The following is an 18499-nucleotide window of genomic DNA, read 5'->3' as shown; positions in this document are numbered from 1 at the left end:
CAACGCAAGTGAAGGTCTCAAAAACACTTGTACACATGGCAATGTCACATATAAGTAGTCTTAAAACTTGGCAGAGGGCGTGCACCTAGCTTACTGTCTTAGTACTTTCTCCCTAGAATCACCGTAAACACTGCAAGCGAAATTTGACATCTCGGCACCCAGATGAGATAACGGATGGATTGCCCTAATTTACTATTCACAGCGATTACATGCTCTTCGCTGCCGACCGTACACATATTCTACAGGTGGTCATTCCTCCAAAGCGAGAAATTAATTTTGCTACACTCATGCTAAAATTTCGCCATTTCAGCAGCAAACCAACCTACACAGTAGACCTCTGGGTGTCTCGCGACACGCGACGCCGTCGTCATCACTGTGCGTCAATTACAGGAAGCGAATCCCGAGGCGATGGCCGTGCGAGTGGAGGATGAGGACTTGCAAAGAGTGAGACGCCGGTTTCATCAACAAGCAGAGTTCCTACTCCAGCGGAACCCAGGGGATGAAAGTGGTGGGTACAGCAAAGAGCCTGCACCCCAAATGTTCTTGAAGCTCATCAGTCTGTCCCTCCATTCACCGATAGTGTGAAAGCGTGAGTCGGCCATGTTAGAGTCAGGCACATAAAAACATTGTAAGAATATTACATTGTAGGCTCAGAGCAGACCTTTCTGTTCAACGTATCACTGATGCTAAAAGGACGCGAAGTGCACCTAGGGCGAGTTTACCAAGCCGACAACTTTTCTGTTGCATGGCAACAGCCCCGGATCTAGGAATCGTGTTCTAGGACAGGGACAGGGATGGGTGCCCCCACTCCCTGAAGATGCAGAGGGGTAGCTACCATTGGTGCAGCAGGTAGACTGAGACTCAGAGCCATGCGTGACCCATAGAACCCTGATGATAGCAATGCCAACGTTTTAGAAAAGGAAAGTGAGAGATTTTATAAAAATAAAAGAGAGAATGTAATTCTATAGACTTCTATTAACGCCTGATTCGGTCTATTGGCATTTATGGGGCTTGCAAGTGTGCTACTGAAGGATCGGATATCAGAAATGCAAATGTACTTTTTTGAGGTCAAAGCCTACCACACAGCTGCTTCTGTTTTTCTAAAGACATCTAAAGGGCATTCAGAAAGCTTCCTTGGGAATGCATTTTGACCGTTTCCTTCTATTTGCTTTGTGGTTTGTAACTCGCATTTTCTGGCTTTCTATTTGCTGACTTTATTTGCTTTTGGCGCCAGAGTGAGTGTGTCCCTTCCAAGGAGCAAAGCCTTTTCACACTAGCTTTCCTTGTATTCTTCCACGAATGCTACTTTCTGTAAAAAGGAGTGTAAATCTTGTTCTTATCTTGTCACATTTGCTATGCATTCAAAGAATGATGTCAGGCTCTGTCTTCCATTTGAGCTTGCTGTTTACTTTTCTCCCTCTGACTTCAAAGTGTGAACATTTATGTGACAATCTTGGATACTTGGGTTAGGAAACTGTGTTTTTTTTTTGGCACACAACAGCATTTAAGCGAACTGTGCAAGTATTTGTAAACTGTATAGTTTTATTAGTGAAACTGCATTTCTGTGCAAATGTAATGGTATTTTCAATTAAACATGTGTTGTCTGTAATGGCAGTGTGCTACCACATCTCATTCCACTCTGCATCACTCCATTCCACTGCTCCATTCCACTGCTCCACTCTACATGACTTCATTCTGCACCACTGTACTCTATGCCAATACATTCTACGCCAATGCACTCTAGTCTATACCACTCAACTCTATGCCAACCCACTGTAGTCTACTCTAATCTACTCTGCACCACTGCACTCTATGCACTACACTGTACACCTCTTTACTCTATGCCCCTCTACTGTACGCCACTGCACTCTACCCTGTACCACTCCACTCTGGAAGATTGCACTCTAGGCTACTGCACTCTAGGCCACTATACTCTAAATCACTGCACACTATGCCACTTCTCTCTGTCATTTAACTCTACGCCCCTGCACTCTACTCTCAAACTCTTTACTGAATGCCACTGCGCTCTATTCATCTCTACATCACTGTACTCTATGCCAATGCACTCTACACCACAGCACTCTAAGTCACTCTACTGTGCATCACTCAAATCTACACCACTGTATTCTGCAGTACTCCACTCTATGCCACTACACTTTGAACCACTCTATGCCAGTGCCCTCTCTACCACTCTAGTCTGTACCACTGCACTCTATGCCACTTGACTCTGCAGTACTCGTCTCTGCACCTCTGCGTCATTGAACTCTGCTATGCACCACTCTAAATGATGCCACTGCATTCTCAAATGCTGCTTTGTAAGCTGCTGAATTGTATGCCACTGCACTCAACGCCACTGCTCTCTATGCCGGGCTACTCTGCAAAACTGTACGCCAACGTACTCTACACGAGTCCACTCTACTCTACGCCCCACCACTGCAGGCCACTCTATGCTACTGCACTCAGCTCTGCGCCCCCCCATGCTACTGTAAAGCACTCTACACCACTCTATGCCACTTCACTCTACAACATACTACTTTGCAACACTGCGCTCTATGATACTCTACTCTGCACTTTTTGCATTCTATGCCAATGCACTCTACGCCACTCTACTTTGCATCAGTCCACTCCATGCCAATGCACTCTGCAGCACTCTGCTTTACGCCACTGTACTCTACGTCACTGCGTTCTACGGCGCTACACTCTACTGTGCATCACGACACTCAATGGCACGCTTCTCTACACTACTGCACTGTACACCACTGCACTCTACTGTGCAACTCTCTAATCAACGCCACTGCATTCTACAACGCTGCATTGTACGCCACTGAATTCTATGCCACTCTACACTATGCCACTATACCCTGCAATACTACGGCAATGCACAATACACCAGTCCCAGGGCTCCGAAAAATCATTTAATTTTCACTAGACCGGCATGTCTAGTAACCTAAAAAATGTACTCGACCTAAATTAAATGCACTTGACCTCAGTTTCTGGAAGTGGAGCAAATGTGTTAAGTTAACAAGATTTATAGGCATTTTTAGTGCTCATTCACTTTGTGAGCAATAAAGATGCCTTTAAATCTTGCTACCTTGTCACATTTCCTCTGCTTTCAGAGTCAGGGCTCAAAAGTCAGTTTGTCTTCCTACTCACCAGAAAAGGCTAGTAGGACCTATAAATAGCTTGCCCTAATTGAATCTGGCTCGAAAATGCGGGCGGGTGAGTGGATTTTTCGAGCCCTGACAGTCCACTCTACTGTACACCACTGCACTGTACGCTACTGTACGTGACTCTACTCTATGCACTCCAATACGTGGCACTCTATGCTACTGCACTCTATGACACTCTAATCCAATCTTCACCATTCCACTCTAAAACACTCCAAGAAACTAACTTTTAGCTATGCTGAACAGCATCAACGTTGGTGTACATGTCTAAAACACATTAGCAAAGCCAATGGCTCTTGCATAGGTGCGATCTATTGTTTTTGCCGATGCTTGTCCTTGCCTGTCAGGACCACAGAGAAAACTCTGTGGCAGGCAGAGAGAGCCTGACAAACATGTTATTCATTGGCCTGCAGGAACAGGTTACTGGCAGTGCATACTCCAAGTCACACAAGACCAGTTCCTGTCAGCTGAAGCCTGCTGAGAAATTGGGTTTTTGCATGCACGAATCGGGAGACTAGCTATGAAATTGATAGTCTACCACTTGAATCTGGAGAGTTGGCATCTATGAATGACTGATTTTCAATCTCCATGAGCGAGTTGATACTAGGGATTGCTTCAGTTTGACTTATAAGAACTGTGACTGAAACATGATATCATATTACGTTCACTGTAATGCCTGCGTTCTAATACCTTTCAGTGAAGAAGAGAAACATACATTTTTCACACTTTCCAATAAAATGTCTAGATGTAATGTAGTCTACACATTTTCTATTATATTATATTCTCCCCCATTGCCATCAGGGCTGACATCGACAAACAGTTCCTGGCCTTATCAGAGTAAAAGTAGGCCATCATAGTGCTGGTCGGTAGGACCTGCTTGATGCTCTCAAATGTTTCCTCTTCCTTACTACCATAACCCCACATGACAGCTCTGATAAAATTGCTAGGTTCGGAAAAAAACACCCACAGTAGGTGGACATTCCCAGAAAACTACATTCCTCAGTTGCATTGCAGGGGGCTGGGGTTTGCTGGATGGTTTCTGAATTTCTTGGGTCGACTTTTAATCGATCATCTGTGAAGACATAGCCAAAAAATTTGATCTGTGACTGAAAGAAGGATCACTTGTCCAGATGCAAGGTAAGTCCATGATCACTGAGGCGCTATAGGGTGGTGAGCAGATGTCCATGGTGGTCCTTAAGGATGGATGAATAAATCAGGATGTCGTCACTGATGTTCATTACCCCTTGCAAGCTGGAGAGGATCTCTCGAATGGTGTTTTGATACCCCTCGGCCACCGATCAGATCCCAAAGTTGAGATGCTTGTATCATCTCAGGCCCTAATGTGTTGAAAACGTCATGATAGAACAGCTCTCCAGGTTCAGTTGCTGCTGATGGTACCCTGCATTCAAGCCAAATTTTGAGAAACACAGAACCCCTTTGAGATCCGCTATTATAATACATGGTCGGGGTAGTATGCTTCTCTCTCCTAACGGCACTGTTAGGAATGTGCATGTCAATACACAATCTGATCGCCCCTGGCTGCTTGAGGTCCTTCCTGATTACCATTGGAAAAACCCACAGGATGGGCATGGATACATTTTCCATCATGTTGAGGAGTTTGAGTTCTTTCAACTCTCATTCTAGCAGAGGTGAAATGATATTCTCCAGATCTGATTTGCCGTTGGTTTGACTGACTTGATACGTAGCTTCACAGGAGCTCCCTTAGGTATCCCAGCCCTTGGAATGGTTGAAGGAAGTATGTGAGGATGTAGTCTACCTGCCAGGCTTGGACAGTCTGCACAAAGAAGACTAGTTCTAGGTCTTATGCCATGTGACACCCCAGTAGCGTCTCCTTGCCTTCCTTTGTGACATGGATCTTGGTTGGTGCCTCTGTGTTGCCATGTTGTACTACTACATCAAGCACTCCTATCAACAGGAGAGGCCTTTAACCTCCATAGGTGTATATTTTGGTGACAGCATGTGTCACGGTTCCAGATGGTTGTATTGTCCCACATTCGTCACGTTTACTGACACCCTGTGTCGATCATGGCTTTTACTGTCGTGCCATTTACCATGAGCTTGCATACAGTGTGGAGTCACCTGCTGCAGCTTGCTGGTAATGTGTATGATATGAGGAATCCTGAGCACTGATATTCAAATAAATGTCCAATCTCATAGAAGTCCACAAAACGAAGATTTTCTTTGTTTTTCCTTTTTATTTGACAAAATTCAATCTTGACTGATGCAATCATGAGCCAAGTTCTTTTTCTTTTTTATTCTTGACAATATTCCATCTTGACATATATAAAGTTCATACTAATAGCCAATAGCCAACACATGTTTCATCGAGGTATGGATTCCACCACTTACTTTCATCGAGCCTCGAACCAAAATTCTTAAACTTTCCAACGTCAAATACCACGTGTGCGGATGGCACACAACTGTACCTAAAAAATCTCCTACCATGAAGAAATCAGTCTACTCAACACAACAGTACAGAAAAACACAAAACTGGCTGACCATAAACCACCTTAAACCCAACACGTTCAAAGCCGGATTCCTCGTAATTGCCCCACCAAAAGGATCCCTCGACACCAAAACTTAAATGAAACATCTAACAGCCTTCAATTGCCATCCACACATAGATTCCACAAGATTACTGGGAATAACATTCAATAAGAATCTCAACATGCAGTAACACATCAGCACAGCCACAAAAGGAGCCAACCTCCAAATCAACGTACAAAGAAAAATAAAACCCTTCCTCCCCCTAGACGACCTCAAAACAGCTATACAAGCACTAGTAATCTCCAGGTTAGAATATGGAAGTGCTACCTTATGTGGTCTGCCCAGATCAAAGCTGGCTCCACTAAGGGTGTCATTTAGTTCTGCTGCAAGGCTCATCACTGGATCCAAGAGATGCAACGACATCGCTCCCGATTTAAAGGCACTAAACTGGCTCCCACATGAGGTAAGGATACAGCTGAATATTGCTTGCTTGACACATAAAACACTACAATTCAACACACCGAAATACCTATCTGAGAAATGGGAGCTGTCTTGTGGCTGAAGATTCTGTAGGAGTGCCAGCACCTTCTTGTTAAAACCTCAGAAATTTCAGAAAAAAGAAAACCTACAACCGAGTCTTTTCCAGAATGGCCCATAGAATTTGGAACTCCCTCCCCCCCTGAAATCAGACTGAACCCACCAACCCCTTCATTAAAAAAAGAAATGAAACTGTTTTTGATGAACAAAACTCTGCCCTAGAACTTCCGACTCAGCATATGGACAATTTGCTGACACAGTGTCTCCACCTGGGCTCTCACTCGTCATCGACGTCTAGGTGTTTAACTCACGTCCTCCAGATTTGCAATGGCTATTAACAGCATTTGCGTTGCTTGGTTGTCGTTTATTTCTTGGGTCACCAATTGTAAAATGCTCGGATACCCTACTACGGTCAAGTCTATGCTATATAAAACTTTATAAATAAAAACATAAAATAAATAGTGATTGAACTTCAGAGGGGGACTTGCGAACCTGAAGATCAAATGTTTTTGAAGCAGATGTTAGTGCAGCGTCCTTCTGAAACAATAAGGCTTTCAGTCATCTTAACTTATCGAAGTTATTATAAAATTTTGAATTGAGGGCCAAATGGTAACTTCGATAATTGTGTGTTCAAGGGGAAATAACATGTTAATACATCAAGTCACGACCCTGGAAACAGTCACCACATATGGCACTCCCGGTTTCACCCCACAACAACCTAGGTCGTTCATGATCAAATAATCTCCATTTGAAAGCAATCTGAGCACTGGCTGAATCTAGGACACTGGGACACCCTTCAGATAAGATGCCAATCTGGGCATGGATGCATTGCATGTGCCATGAAGCTTCTTTACAAACTAAAGAATGGCTGAGCGAAGTTTCACATTCGTTTCTGCTAATGAAGGCTTCAATTTCCCAGAGTCAGACACCTGTATTTGAAGGCCAAAACCCACCAGGTTTTGTGAACAAAACTCTCCCCTAAAAGTTCACACCTACTGTTGGAAACGCCCACTCCCACTCCGCAGGGTGGTGGTGGACTCCCCGAACACACTGTGGTAGCTTGGCTCGAGTGGTAAGGAAACAGGCGCAGTGCTAAGCATACAATATACCCATACAAGAACCATGCGTGCATCCGTTCCAAAAACGACTCTACACCGTAAAAATTATGAAAATATTCTTTCTTTATCTTTTTCTCTTAGTTGCTGATTGGAAAAATAAATAGGTCAATCACAATATACAAGTTTCAATTAGTGCAGGTCAAATAAATATCGGCTGTTTGATGAAATAAATAGGGGTGATCATAAATAACAGGGCATAAATACAAGTGCAATATATACAGACAATTAAATACTTTGAGGCAATAAATACTGTACCAATAAATATTGTACACCAACAAGTCCTGTGGACCTATAAATATAGTGCAGCAATAAATAGATAAAAACTCAATAAATACAGTATCCCCAATAAATAATTACAAGTATACAGCACCCCTCATATAATCAGATGACACTTCACTTCTTAAGGGCTGATTTGGCCCAGGCACAGCTTGTAGGGTTGTGGAAGGCTTGAGGGGGGAGGCTACTCCCTGGCTGGGACAAGGCTGAGGCCTAAACTGAGGTAGATCAAAGGGGGGAAATACCAATGCCCTGGCTTTCCTTCTCCACACAACCTCTCTAGGTTAGTCCCAGTTCACCCCAGGCACAGTCAGGTGGGTTTCAGCACCTCCCTAGCCCCTTAGAGCAGTCTCTCAGGTCTCCACAGGGCCTTAGGCGCCCTCTACTCCACTTACTGCCCTTTTTCTGATGTTCCGACGCCGCTGGAGTCGTGTCGACGCCGTGAGGCGGTTCCGGTTCGGTCTCGGCGGCCTCGGCACAATGTCAGTTCTTTGACGACGCCGGCAGGCGGTTCCGGTCCGATGTCGGCGGCCTCGGTTCGATCTCTACCTCCGATTTGACGGCGTCGGGCAGTCTCTTCACGATGTCGACTTCGGGCGGCTCCGGTCCGATGGCGCTCTCGGCTCCGATGACGTCGGCCGGCCTGGCCTCGATGTCGACTTCCGGCGACTCCGGGGTGCGATCCTCACCCCCGACCTCCGGTGCTCCTCCTCACAGGTTCCGGGCGACTCCGGAGTGCGATCCTCACTCCCGACCTCCGGTGCTCCTCTACCTCGGTCTCCGACGACTCCGGAGGGCGGACTTCACTCCTCCGATGACGCCGCTCACTCGACCTCGGTTCACTTCCTCCTCGACCTCTGGTATTCCTCTCGACCCCCGTCGGCGCCCTCTCACGACCTCAGGCGGCTCCGGGTACGACGTCTGCTACTTCAGTCAGCGCCGCTTCTCCACCTCGGGCTCCAGGTCTTCAGGCTACTCGACGCCGGACTCCAGGGAAACCAGTTATCAGGTCAGAATCTTGCTGTTTTCTTGGTTCTAAGGCCTGTTCCTGCTGTCCAGGTCCTTAGGATGGTTTTCTTCTGTCTTCTTCCCACACAGGGCTATAGGCTGGGATCCATCAGTAGGGACAAGTATCAAGGGTGGGTTTATGGACCCCACTCCAGGCACAAGTTTCCACCCCTGCTGCTTCACTCCTTCCTCCTTCACTGTTGTGCTCCTCTCTCCTCACCAGTCAGGTGCCAACTGCCAGCTCCAACTGCCAACTGCCTCTCTTATCCTCCCAACATTCTAAACCGCCTCCAACGGTCACAGGGTTCTGGAAGCTCCTGGAATGTTCTGGAAGGTGCTGGTAGGTTCCAGTGGATGCTGGTGATGTCACAGGTGGCCACCATTTTGTGCTTCAGGCCCTCAGACAGAAGTTTCAGGGGTAGCTAAAATGGTTCCCTGAATCTGTAGCAACACGAAAAAGTCTGGTGGTTCCCAAAAAGGAAAGATTCAAACAGGGTTTGAGGCAAAAGTGGGACAAAATAAATAATGATGAGGAGGGACCACCCAAAGGGCTGACAGGTCTAACACCTACCCACTTAAAAGTGGTTCCGAAAGGATGTAAACTAAAACATGGATATTGATAATGAAGTAAAACCATGGATTAACCACACATCAGATGATGCCTCGGCTACTGTAAAAGGTAATTTCTCTAAATGCTCTTTGTTTATTATTGTATAAGTGGTGTATTTCTTTGCCATCAGCATTTGTATGTGTGTGTGTGTGTGTTAAATTATAAGGCAAAACAATTCTGTTGTGTTCATATATTTCCAAGGCACACAGTTTGATTTAAAAACCTTCGAAGTCCACTTGCATAAATGATCTCAGTTGACGTTGCCCATGCTGTAAGAGAGACATGTCATTCTGTATTATATTGAATGTAGATGATACACTATTATTCAAAGAATAAATGCTAGTAGACAATGTAGTCACACCATTATCCGCAACAGCCGTTGCTGTTTCCAAATGAATCCTGTAAATTTGTCTTAAGCATTCCGCAGCTTCCTGCTGAGGAATTTTCCACAGTTCATTATAAGTGATGTACATGAATCTTTTAGAACATGGAGATGTAGGACCCAGCAAGAAATCTTGTAAATCTATGTCATCAGAAAGGAGAGAGTGATGTTTTTAAATGCAGATAATGTGGAATGTTGTAACCATCGCTGGCATAACTTTACTACGCTATAGGTGAAAACCACCCCTGAATGTTGTGACAGCATGTGTCTGGGGTCTGGTCTGCTAGCTTTGAAACCCATGGAGGAGTTCAACAAGCATGCTTTACAACCATTAGTGTCAATTGGCGACACTAACCATCCATCTGAACCTGACAGTGAAGAGTTGTATGTGCCATTCTGTATCATATTATTGAGCTGTTCTTCTGTAAATTTACAAAGTGTTGACAGTTGTCAAAACATGCAATAGAGAAAGTGAGATGCGTTCAAGTTTTTTATTTAGCCAACCTTGGTATGTAGTTTGCTGCACCATTTTGTTCAGAAAGATTATTTGCCTAGAGATCAGAAAGGCTCTGAAGAAAGCGTCATTACCCTGTACCTCCCAGTGTCAGGTTCCCCAAATTGATTTTAATCAATGTTTTCCTTCCAATATTCATAGCCTAGTATGGCAAAGTGGCAAATAAATGAATCTGACTAGTTTAATTTTATTTGGGTCGGCATATTTTTCTTCGCTGGGGAAGGGGTAAGCTTATAATAATAAGAAACTATGTCTATAGGGTTGTGGCCAGAATAATTTGCAAAAGTTTTCAAACATGTTTTTGAACTACCCACTGGTGGTGTCTGGCATTGTTACTATTGTGTGTAATTGAAAACTGTACATGGAGTACTAGCTCTATGTAAATAGTGGTGAGCAAAACATTTTACCATATTTATCAGAATTTAAATACAAATCTTCAGTTTCATTTAATATATAAGACTCAAGTTCAGAAATCATGCTCTTGACTGTTTCAATCAATCAATCAATCAATCAAAACATTTGTAAAGCGCACTACTCACCCGTGAGGGTCTCAAGGCGCTGTGGGGGAGGGGTGCTGCTACTGCTGGAATAGTCAGGTCTTGAGTAGCCTCCTGCAGGTTAGTAGGTCCTGGGTCTGCCGTAGGAGGATGGGGAGGGTGTTTCAGGTCTTGGCGGCGAGGTGGGAGAACGATCTGCCGCCGGTGGTCGTTCTTCAGATGTGGGGGGCGGTGGCAAGGGCGAGGTCGGCGGAGCCGAGCTGGCGATTCGGGGTGTAGAAGCTGAGTCGTCTGTTGAGGTATGCCGGTCCGGTGTTGTGGAGTGCTTTGTGTGCGTGGGCGAGGAGCTTGAAGGTGATCCTCTTGTTGATGGGAAGCCAGTGCAGGTCTCTCAGGTGTAGTGTGATGTGGCTGCGGCGAGGAGTGTCGAGGATCAAGCGTGCAGAGGCGTTCTGTATGCGTTGTATTCATCTCAGTAGTTTGGCCAATGTTCCTGCGTAGAGGGTGTTTCCGTAGTCTAACCTGCTGCTGACGAGGGCCTGGGTGACCGTTTTTCTTGTTTCGGTGGGGATCCACCTGTAGATCTTGCGGAGGGTGTTGAAGCAGGAGGACTAGACAGCGTTGACTTGCTTGGTCTTGGAGACTGTTGAGTCAAGGATAAACCCTAGGTTGCGTGCGTGGTCGGTGGGTGTTGGTGCTGCTCCCAGTGCGGTCGGCCACCAGGAGTCATCCCAGGCTGAGGGGGTGGATCCGAGGATGAGGACATCCGTCTTGTCCGAGTTCAGCTTCAGACAGCTGTTCTTCATCTCATTCATCAGAGATGTAGCCAGGGATAATAACTTTGTCCATAGCTTCTTTAAACACGTAAGGAATTTACAGAGTTTCCGTAGCACCGAAAAAACATCAAATGAGACCTTATCCCAAACAATTCCATCAGGAAGCGGAAATGCAGAAATGTTCACAAGGGACAGGTCTCTTTGCACTTTATATTAACAAAAATGAGGCTTCAGTACCTCAGCCACCAGTTCAACAGCAGAGCATTCTGGAAGGTAATGTCAGTTTAGTAGCAAGACAAATACTGTAACAAATCCAATCCACATGAATGGGAAAGTAGTAAAATGGAAATCCACATATAGGACCCTATGGGAATCCGAAAATTCAGTTTTAATCAGAAAATATGCACCATGCAGGATAGTATGTTAGGAATCAGATGAAAAATCATCAATCTCGGCATAGTAGCCAGATGAAGTTTGTGCAAAAGCAGGAACCTCTGGTTGTAATGGAGAACTGGTAGGCACCTGCAAAGGTAGTTGGTTATAAACAACTTCGTTGTTAGGAGAAGCAGTAAAAAACGGTAAATTCACATGTGATGTGCATCCTGTATTAGTTGTAGTTGCAGGAAGTAGTAAACGTTCAGCATCTGAAGTCCCAAGCCAGGAAGACTCAGTATTGGTATTATTTAATGCTTGTAGAGTGATTTCCTGTTTGGTAGCTAGAGGAAGCAGGTAACTACCAAGGAGCCCTCATGGCCTACTGTGTAGGACTGACCACAAGTTGTGGTTTGATCAGATCACTGGAAGCAAACCATTTGTTTCTACAACCAGCAAGAGGTGTCAAAATCACAGTTCTGGTACCTTGATTGCTAAGTACTGGCACTGATGCTCTGTATGATGGACCAAATACTTTTCTTTCGGTAATCTTCTCTCAAACTAGATCCCCCAACTTAAGGAATCCAGCCAGAAGTTGCTGGTTGCACTTCACTTTGTCAGTGGCAGAACATTTGGAAATTTCATTTGAGCGCTCATTTTGGAAGCAGGTTTGATTAATTTTAACCTGCAGTCCTGGTTAGGTATTAACCAATCACCCACCCCGGGAATGTGAGTAAAAGGTATGTTTTGATAACTCAGTAGGTAGGAGTATTCTGCTGGATATTTTTAGGTGATGGAGTGCCATTCTGTGAAGCATTCGCTGCAACCATGATGTCATCACCCACCTTTGTGTGCGAACGAGTAATTGCAGTTAACAACAGCAGTCTGAACCTCTGATTTGGTAGCGTCAGCAGGCAGTGAATTCCCTACAACGTGTATTCCAACACGTTGGTGACTCAATGTATGAATTACATGAGCCTGTGGCAAACATTCTTTAAGATGTGACACTTTTTCCCAAAGCAATCAATGTTATATTATGTTATGTTATGTCAAAGGGAATTTATCAAGCGCTCGTTCACCAACGGCTTCTTGGCGCTAAGAGAGACGTGAAGCAGCACTAGAGGATAGAGCTAGTTGTCGTAGGCCTGAGAGAACAGCCAAGTCTTCAGCTGTTTTCTGAACAGTGCATAGGAAGTGGCCGTCCTTAACTCCAGCGGGAGCGAGTTCCAGAACTGAGGGGCTAAAACTCCAAAACGGGCACCTCCAAGTTTTTTGCGTTTGAAGGTGGGGGTGACTAGCAGATTCAGGTGAGTGGATCGAAGGTTGCCAGTGGGGACGTAACGTATAATTTTAGATGAGATGAAGGCTGGGCTGTTCTCATAAAGAGATTTAAAAATTGTGCATCCCATCTTGAAAAGTCTGCGCATGGCCACAGGCAGCCAGTGGAGGCCTTTCATCAGAGGCCGAATGCGGTGCCATCTAGGCTGATGGAAAATCAATCTGGCAGCCTGGTTCTGGACTAGTTGGAGGTGTCTAAGCTGGTACGCCGGGATGCCTACATAGAGGCAGTTGGAGTAATTAAGTCGGGAGATGACCAAAGCTAAAATACTAAAGTCAAGGCTTCCTGAGACAGAAATCTGCTGATTTTCTTGATTCTGCGTAGTTGAAAGAGTCCAACAGAGACCACCGAGCTGATCTGGGCTTTCATTGATAGATCATTGCTGACCACTATACCTAGACTTTTGGTAGAACTGGCCGGGGGAGGAGGGTTGCCTAAAGAAGATGGCCAAAAGTTGGAGTTCCATGGGTTAGCAGGTCCACCCGTGAGGATCAGTTCCGTTTTGTCGGGGTTGAGCTTCAGTTGATTTCCATTCATCCACTCGCTAATGAAGATCAAAGTGTCTTGGAAATGGGCCAGCGAGGAAGGGTGGAGGTTAATATCGAAAACCAGTTGGAGGTCATCCGCATATTTGTATGTCACAACTTTCCTGTCCCGGCGAGAGGAAATTAACGGGAGGAGATAGAGATTGAAAAGAAGTGGGGAGAGGGAGGAGCCCTGAGGTACTCCGCAAGAAAGTTCCATCTTCAATCAATGCTTAATAATGTTTCCTTTAGAATCTCTGAATCCATTGAAGCACCAATAATATAAATGTTTATTTAAAGACTTGACAGAGTAATACAAATCATACCCTATGTGTGTGTGGGGAATTCAGGGTCATTATTCTTTAGTGGTCAAATAAAAGCTTTTAGTTCAGCCAGCTAAGACATACAATCCCCTAAGGATTGTATAAATGTTTTTTGTTGATGGAATTCTCCATTTGTCATGACACTGCTTACTGCTGCTCATGCAGCAGAATATCGTTGCTTGGTGTCTTTTGTGGGCTGAGCTGAACCATCAGTATAGATTATGTAATCGCACTGTTCAAGTAGAAAAACATCACTGGGTGCAGGGTATTATTTTCCATATTGGAGGAACTCTTACTTTTGCAAGTTAGGGTCAAAGACATAGTCAACATCAGTAGCTGTTAAGGAGGTGGTCCATTGTATTCATCTTAGATGTAAGGCTTTTGTGTTAGGAACACTTGTCTTAGTGACAGCCTCTAACGCTGGTATGGTAGTAACCACAATTATACGTTTCCCCTGATCCAGTGGTTTTTCCTGTATAACAGCTATCTGAACTGCACTCAGTTTATTCTGTAGATGTAAAACGTATTTCAGCATTGGAATATAAATGAAATTTATATGCAATTTGCACAGTGTCACCCTCGTTAAAGGGGACGTGCAGCCAGTGGATACCACAGATATGCGGATCACGAAGTTAGTTGTGTTGGCCTGAGTGTGTAAGTGTCTAGATGCAAGCATGGCAGTTTACAGTTTTATGCAGATATCATCAAAGTCTGAAGTCCAATGTTCGCCTGAAAAATCAGGACAAATTAATTCGTACAGTAAGCCGTTGTGCATTGTCTGGTATATATGTTCTACTTAAGTTGAGAAAGCCTGACAGTGATTGTAGCTTTTTGATGTTGTTTGGTGGTTCTAAGAGGGCACATTTCTCTAAATAGGGTAAGGCTTTTGCCTTGATTTGACAAATCGTACCCCAAAAATAAGACACTGAGATAAGCAATTTCTGTTTGTTGAAAATTTTAACCTGTAGCAATGTGCCGCAGATCTCCAAACTATGTGATCTACTCTGGCTAAAGATCTGTTTTGGTGTAAAAATAAGTTTAAGCAAATAGATGCTGTACCATGTGTTATGGTATAAATGGCAGCAAAGACTGCCCAAGGTGGCACAATGCTGTACTGGGGGAACCATACGAAGTGGTAGGCACATTGTGAGAATTCTGTGTTTGTCTTGAGGTCCCATACAGGGAAACACTGCTTCAAGTTGATTTATTTTTTGTGCAATTCAGAACAGAATACCCTCCTGGCTGGCAGGAACTTTACCTATAATTGCGTTAGTGGTGACAACTAATTGCAGGCACAGTTAGCTGTGGCTGCACTGCTTGAACATACCTCACTGGGGTAGTTATTATTATATGCATAACAAACAGTGTTAAACGTCTTCATAGTCTAACTAGACCTGTGTATAGAGTACAGAGTTTTGCAACATTTAATGGTGCTAAATTTGGATATGGTGCATAGCCTGCTTGGACTGGCCAGGTCACATCCTCATTGCTGTGGGGACCTAGTCTTATATTGTTTAGTGGATGTGGGAGGGCTCCTTGGAACAAATTCTGATGTTCCTGATATGTTAATGGTATTTCTAAATCTTCATAAGCTGTGTATTGTTCTTGTAAGGCAGCTGGTGTGTATGTGTGAAATGTATGTGTAGCACCCTTGACTGCAGGAAAGTAAACCCAAGAGTATAATACCTCTGTTTTATATGTTTTGTGAGCATAAACCACAAAGGTAACATCTCCCCCTCCAACAGGGAGTCCAGGCCTCAAAAAATCTACTTGTCCTCTCCAATTGTGAGTAAAATGTTATCAGGTCGAGCTATTTTTAGCACCTACTAGTCCCATCTGGCGAGTATACACAGACTGGAAAGGAAAGGGTGTACTGTTCATTTAGAAAGTGAATGAGCAATAAAGATACAATTAAATCTTGTTTTTATCTTGACACATTTGTTGTCTGTTCAAGGAAAGAGGTCAAATGTCAGTTTGTCTTTTAACTACTTGCTGCTTGGAAAATGAGGTTTATTTTTCTCTCTCTTACCAGAGTTGGAGGTTTCTGTTAAGTGAGCTGTCTGAAGATGTCAGGTTTTTTTTTCTAACACATACAATTTAAATGGATAGCCTGTAAATTGATATTACAAATATTACAAAATATATCCAGAATTACAAAAGCATAGCTTTTTTGTAATTAAGAAGTGTGATGCAAACAGTTAAACGGGAGCAAAACAAACCAGAACACTTTTCTTGGTGATGTGCAAGTGACACACATTTGCAGAAACTTTGTTTCCAAACATTATTGTTTGTGCACTATATAGTTTTATCAGTAAAGCTGTGTGTCAGTGGGAATGTTTGTGGCCATTTCAATGTAAAATCTGTTGATCACAAATGACAATGTGCTACTGCTTTATGCTTTAGTTATGCATTTAATAACAGTGATAGTTTTTTAAATATGATTTAGGAAATATTCCTTCTCCTGCCCTGATGTAAAGGCTGTTAATGAACTAAGAGGCAAATCAGGGGTCATGTGCATCCTATATGTGGCTAGATTTGTATTATATATGGAAAGGAAGTTAAGTCTATTAAATCAAACAAAAGAATTTATTTGTACAGCGCAAATGCTGAACTCGCACATTTGTAGCTGCACTCATATGTGATAATGAAGAAAATGGCAGCTCAATGAATTAAATTCTTTGCCCACAATCACATCATTTGAAACCATTTTATGGGTCAAGAGCATTAAAAGTAGGCTGAATAAATTATTTAAGTCACTAGACCTGCAGATCTAGTTACATGTCTTCAAATAGCAGGAATAATAGCAGCTAGTGCCATATTTAATGAATGGAATTCAAAGAAAGGAAAATACTATAATGAGGTAACTCTTTTAATGTTCAAGTTTGAACAACAATCAGACGAAAATAGGGGGATGCTATTAAGCTGAAGAGGATTAATCCCTAACGCAAGGAACGTCTGCGTATAAAGTGAAAAGGAGACCTTGAACACACACAAGAACTGCTCAGGAGACCTAGAATGTTGGTGGCGCCATGTTATAATGTTCCTACAAATTATATAGAACTGTGGATCTGGACAATATAAACTTCAGAATATGTAAATTCGGTTCACACACATCAGGAAATGTTGTCCTGTTTCCTAGCTATCTTACAGTGCCCCATCCGAACCCCTAAATTTACCAGGGTGTAACAGATGGTATCAGCAACTTCAAACATGACCACTCTTTTACTCCCCAAGGAAAATATGGACAAAAATGAAACCTTGCATTATTTAATTTTGCATGCCCAAGGTAAACACAAGAAAAATATGAATTAGCTTTTCAGATTTTTATTGAAACAATTGTATTCTTGTATGGAAATAGTGTTTTACTAGGCAGAAGAAGCAGAGCTTTGTAACCAGCATTTCTAGAATGGTGCTAAAGAGAAACTGTTCAATCATTGTAACATTACTAAGTGATTGTATGATTATACTCCTACCAAACACTACCTATGCTATTGAGAGCATAGAGGGAGTACCCTCTGCCAGATCCTTTTGGGATAGCCTAAGCCCCCCTACCTGAGTGTGATTTATCAAGAAATACGCACGTGCCCAACAGGCTATCATTCTTTGCTGTATAGGGGTCAGAGTCAGCAGTGCTGTATCTCAGACCCAGTGTGTCGCGTTACAGGACAATCTCAGCAGAAGTTCTCCTATACCAAAGGTAATGCAAAGGCTGTTTATAATATAAAAGCACTGTTCCAATTAGAACAGTATCAAAGGTGCAGAGATAATGCGATGGTGTGTCTGACGCCTTAGAACTGCCTCCAGCTGGACAACCAAATACAAGGGCATCACTTTCTATGTGCCTAGCTTTGGGCAGAGTGTACAAGCAACAGGATAATAATGCTTACTAAGAAATAAACTGCATGCAGAACAACTTCTCAGGACATTATTGTGGAAGTGTAAAACGTGTAAAAAGACACCATTAGGACAAGATTTGAAGCTAAAATGGAGACTAAGAGTGGGCCCTGTTGCTCCTCACAACAATTTTTTAGATTGCTTGTGGAACTATTAGCAAGTGGAATGTTAGTATTAAGATTTAACTCCAAAATGTCTTATAAAAGAATACTAGAGGGGGAAGAATGGATTGGATCTGAAGAGACTGTCTGACACTGCCCAAGGATTTAGAACGTTTGAACACTGCAGAGGAGGTTTTTGGGAGCCGATGGGGCTCTTCCTAATAGGAAACATTCAGGAGATCTAGATGTCATTGGCATTTTTGGCTGGACTCTTGCCACTGTGTTTTTTTTTAATGGTATGTCAACAATTGATTGTTTTGAAGTTTTGGAATTGTATCAGTATTGTAATATTTCTAAAAACACAAGGGGCCTGATTACGATGTTGGACGGATCTTGATCAATGGACTGCCGGTGGCTGTCTGCCCGACATCTGGTGCTGCTGTCCGAACGCCGCATTATGATGCTCGCCGGTTGGAGACACGCAGTCGGACCGCCAGTCAGAGCATAATACCCTACAACAGGAACCGCCGTAGTGATTACGATGTTCCTTTCG

At 43.6% G+C, this 18499-nt stretch overlaps 1 protein-coding gene across 1 annotated transcript in view; it reads left to right on the top strand.

Moving 5' to 3' along the window:
- Window positions 1–347: 347 nt before the first annotated feature.
- TMEM128 (transmembrane protein 128) overlaps window positions 348–18499 on the top strand; it is a 218708-nt gene continuing 200556 nt past the window's right edge. Inside the window, exon 1 of the mRNA XM_085642424.1 lies at window positions 348–508. Coding sequence (XP_085498550.1) covers window positions 409–508 — 100 coding nt within the window. The 5' untranslated portion in view covers window positions 348–408. The remainder of the gene's footprint in view (window positions 509–18499) is intronic.

The sequence above is a fragment of the Triturus cristatus genome, chromosome 2_2, assembly GCF_964204655.1.
Source record: "Triturus cristatus chromosome 2_2, aTriCri1.1, whole genome shotgun sequence".
NCBI lineage: Eukaryota > Metazoa > Chordata > Amphibia > Caudata > Salamandridae > Triturus > Triturus cristatus.
Note: the sequence above shows the minus strand (reverse complement) of the source record. Positions and strands in the feature narration are given on the sequence as shown.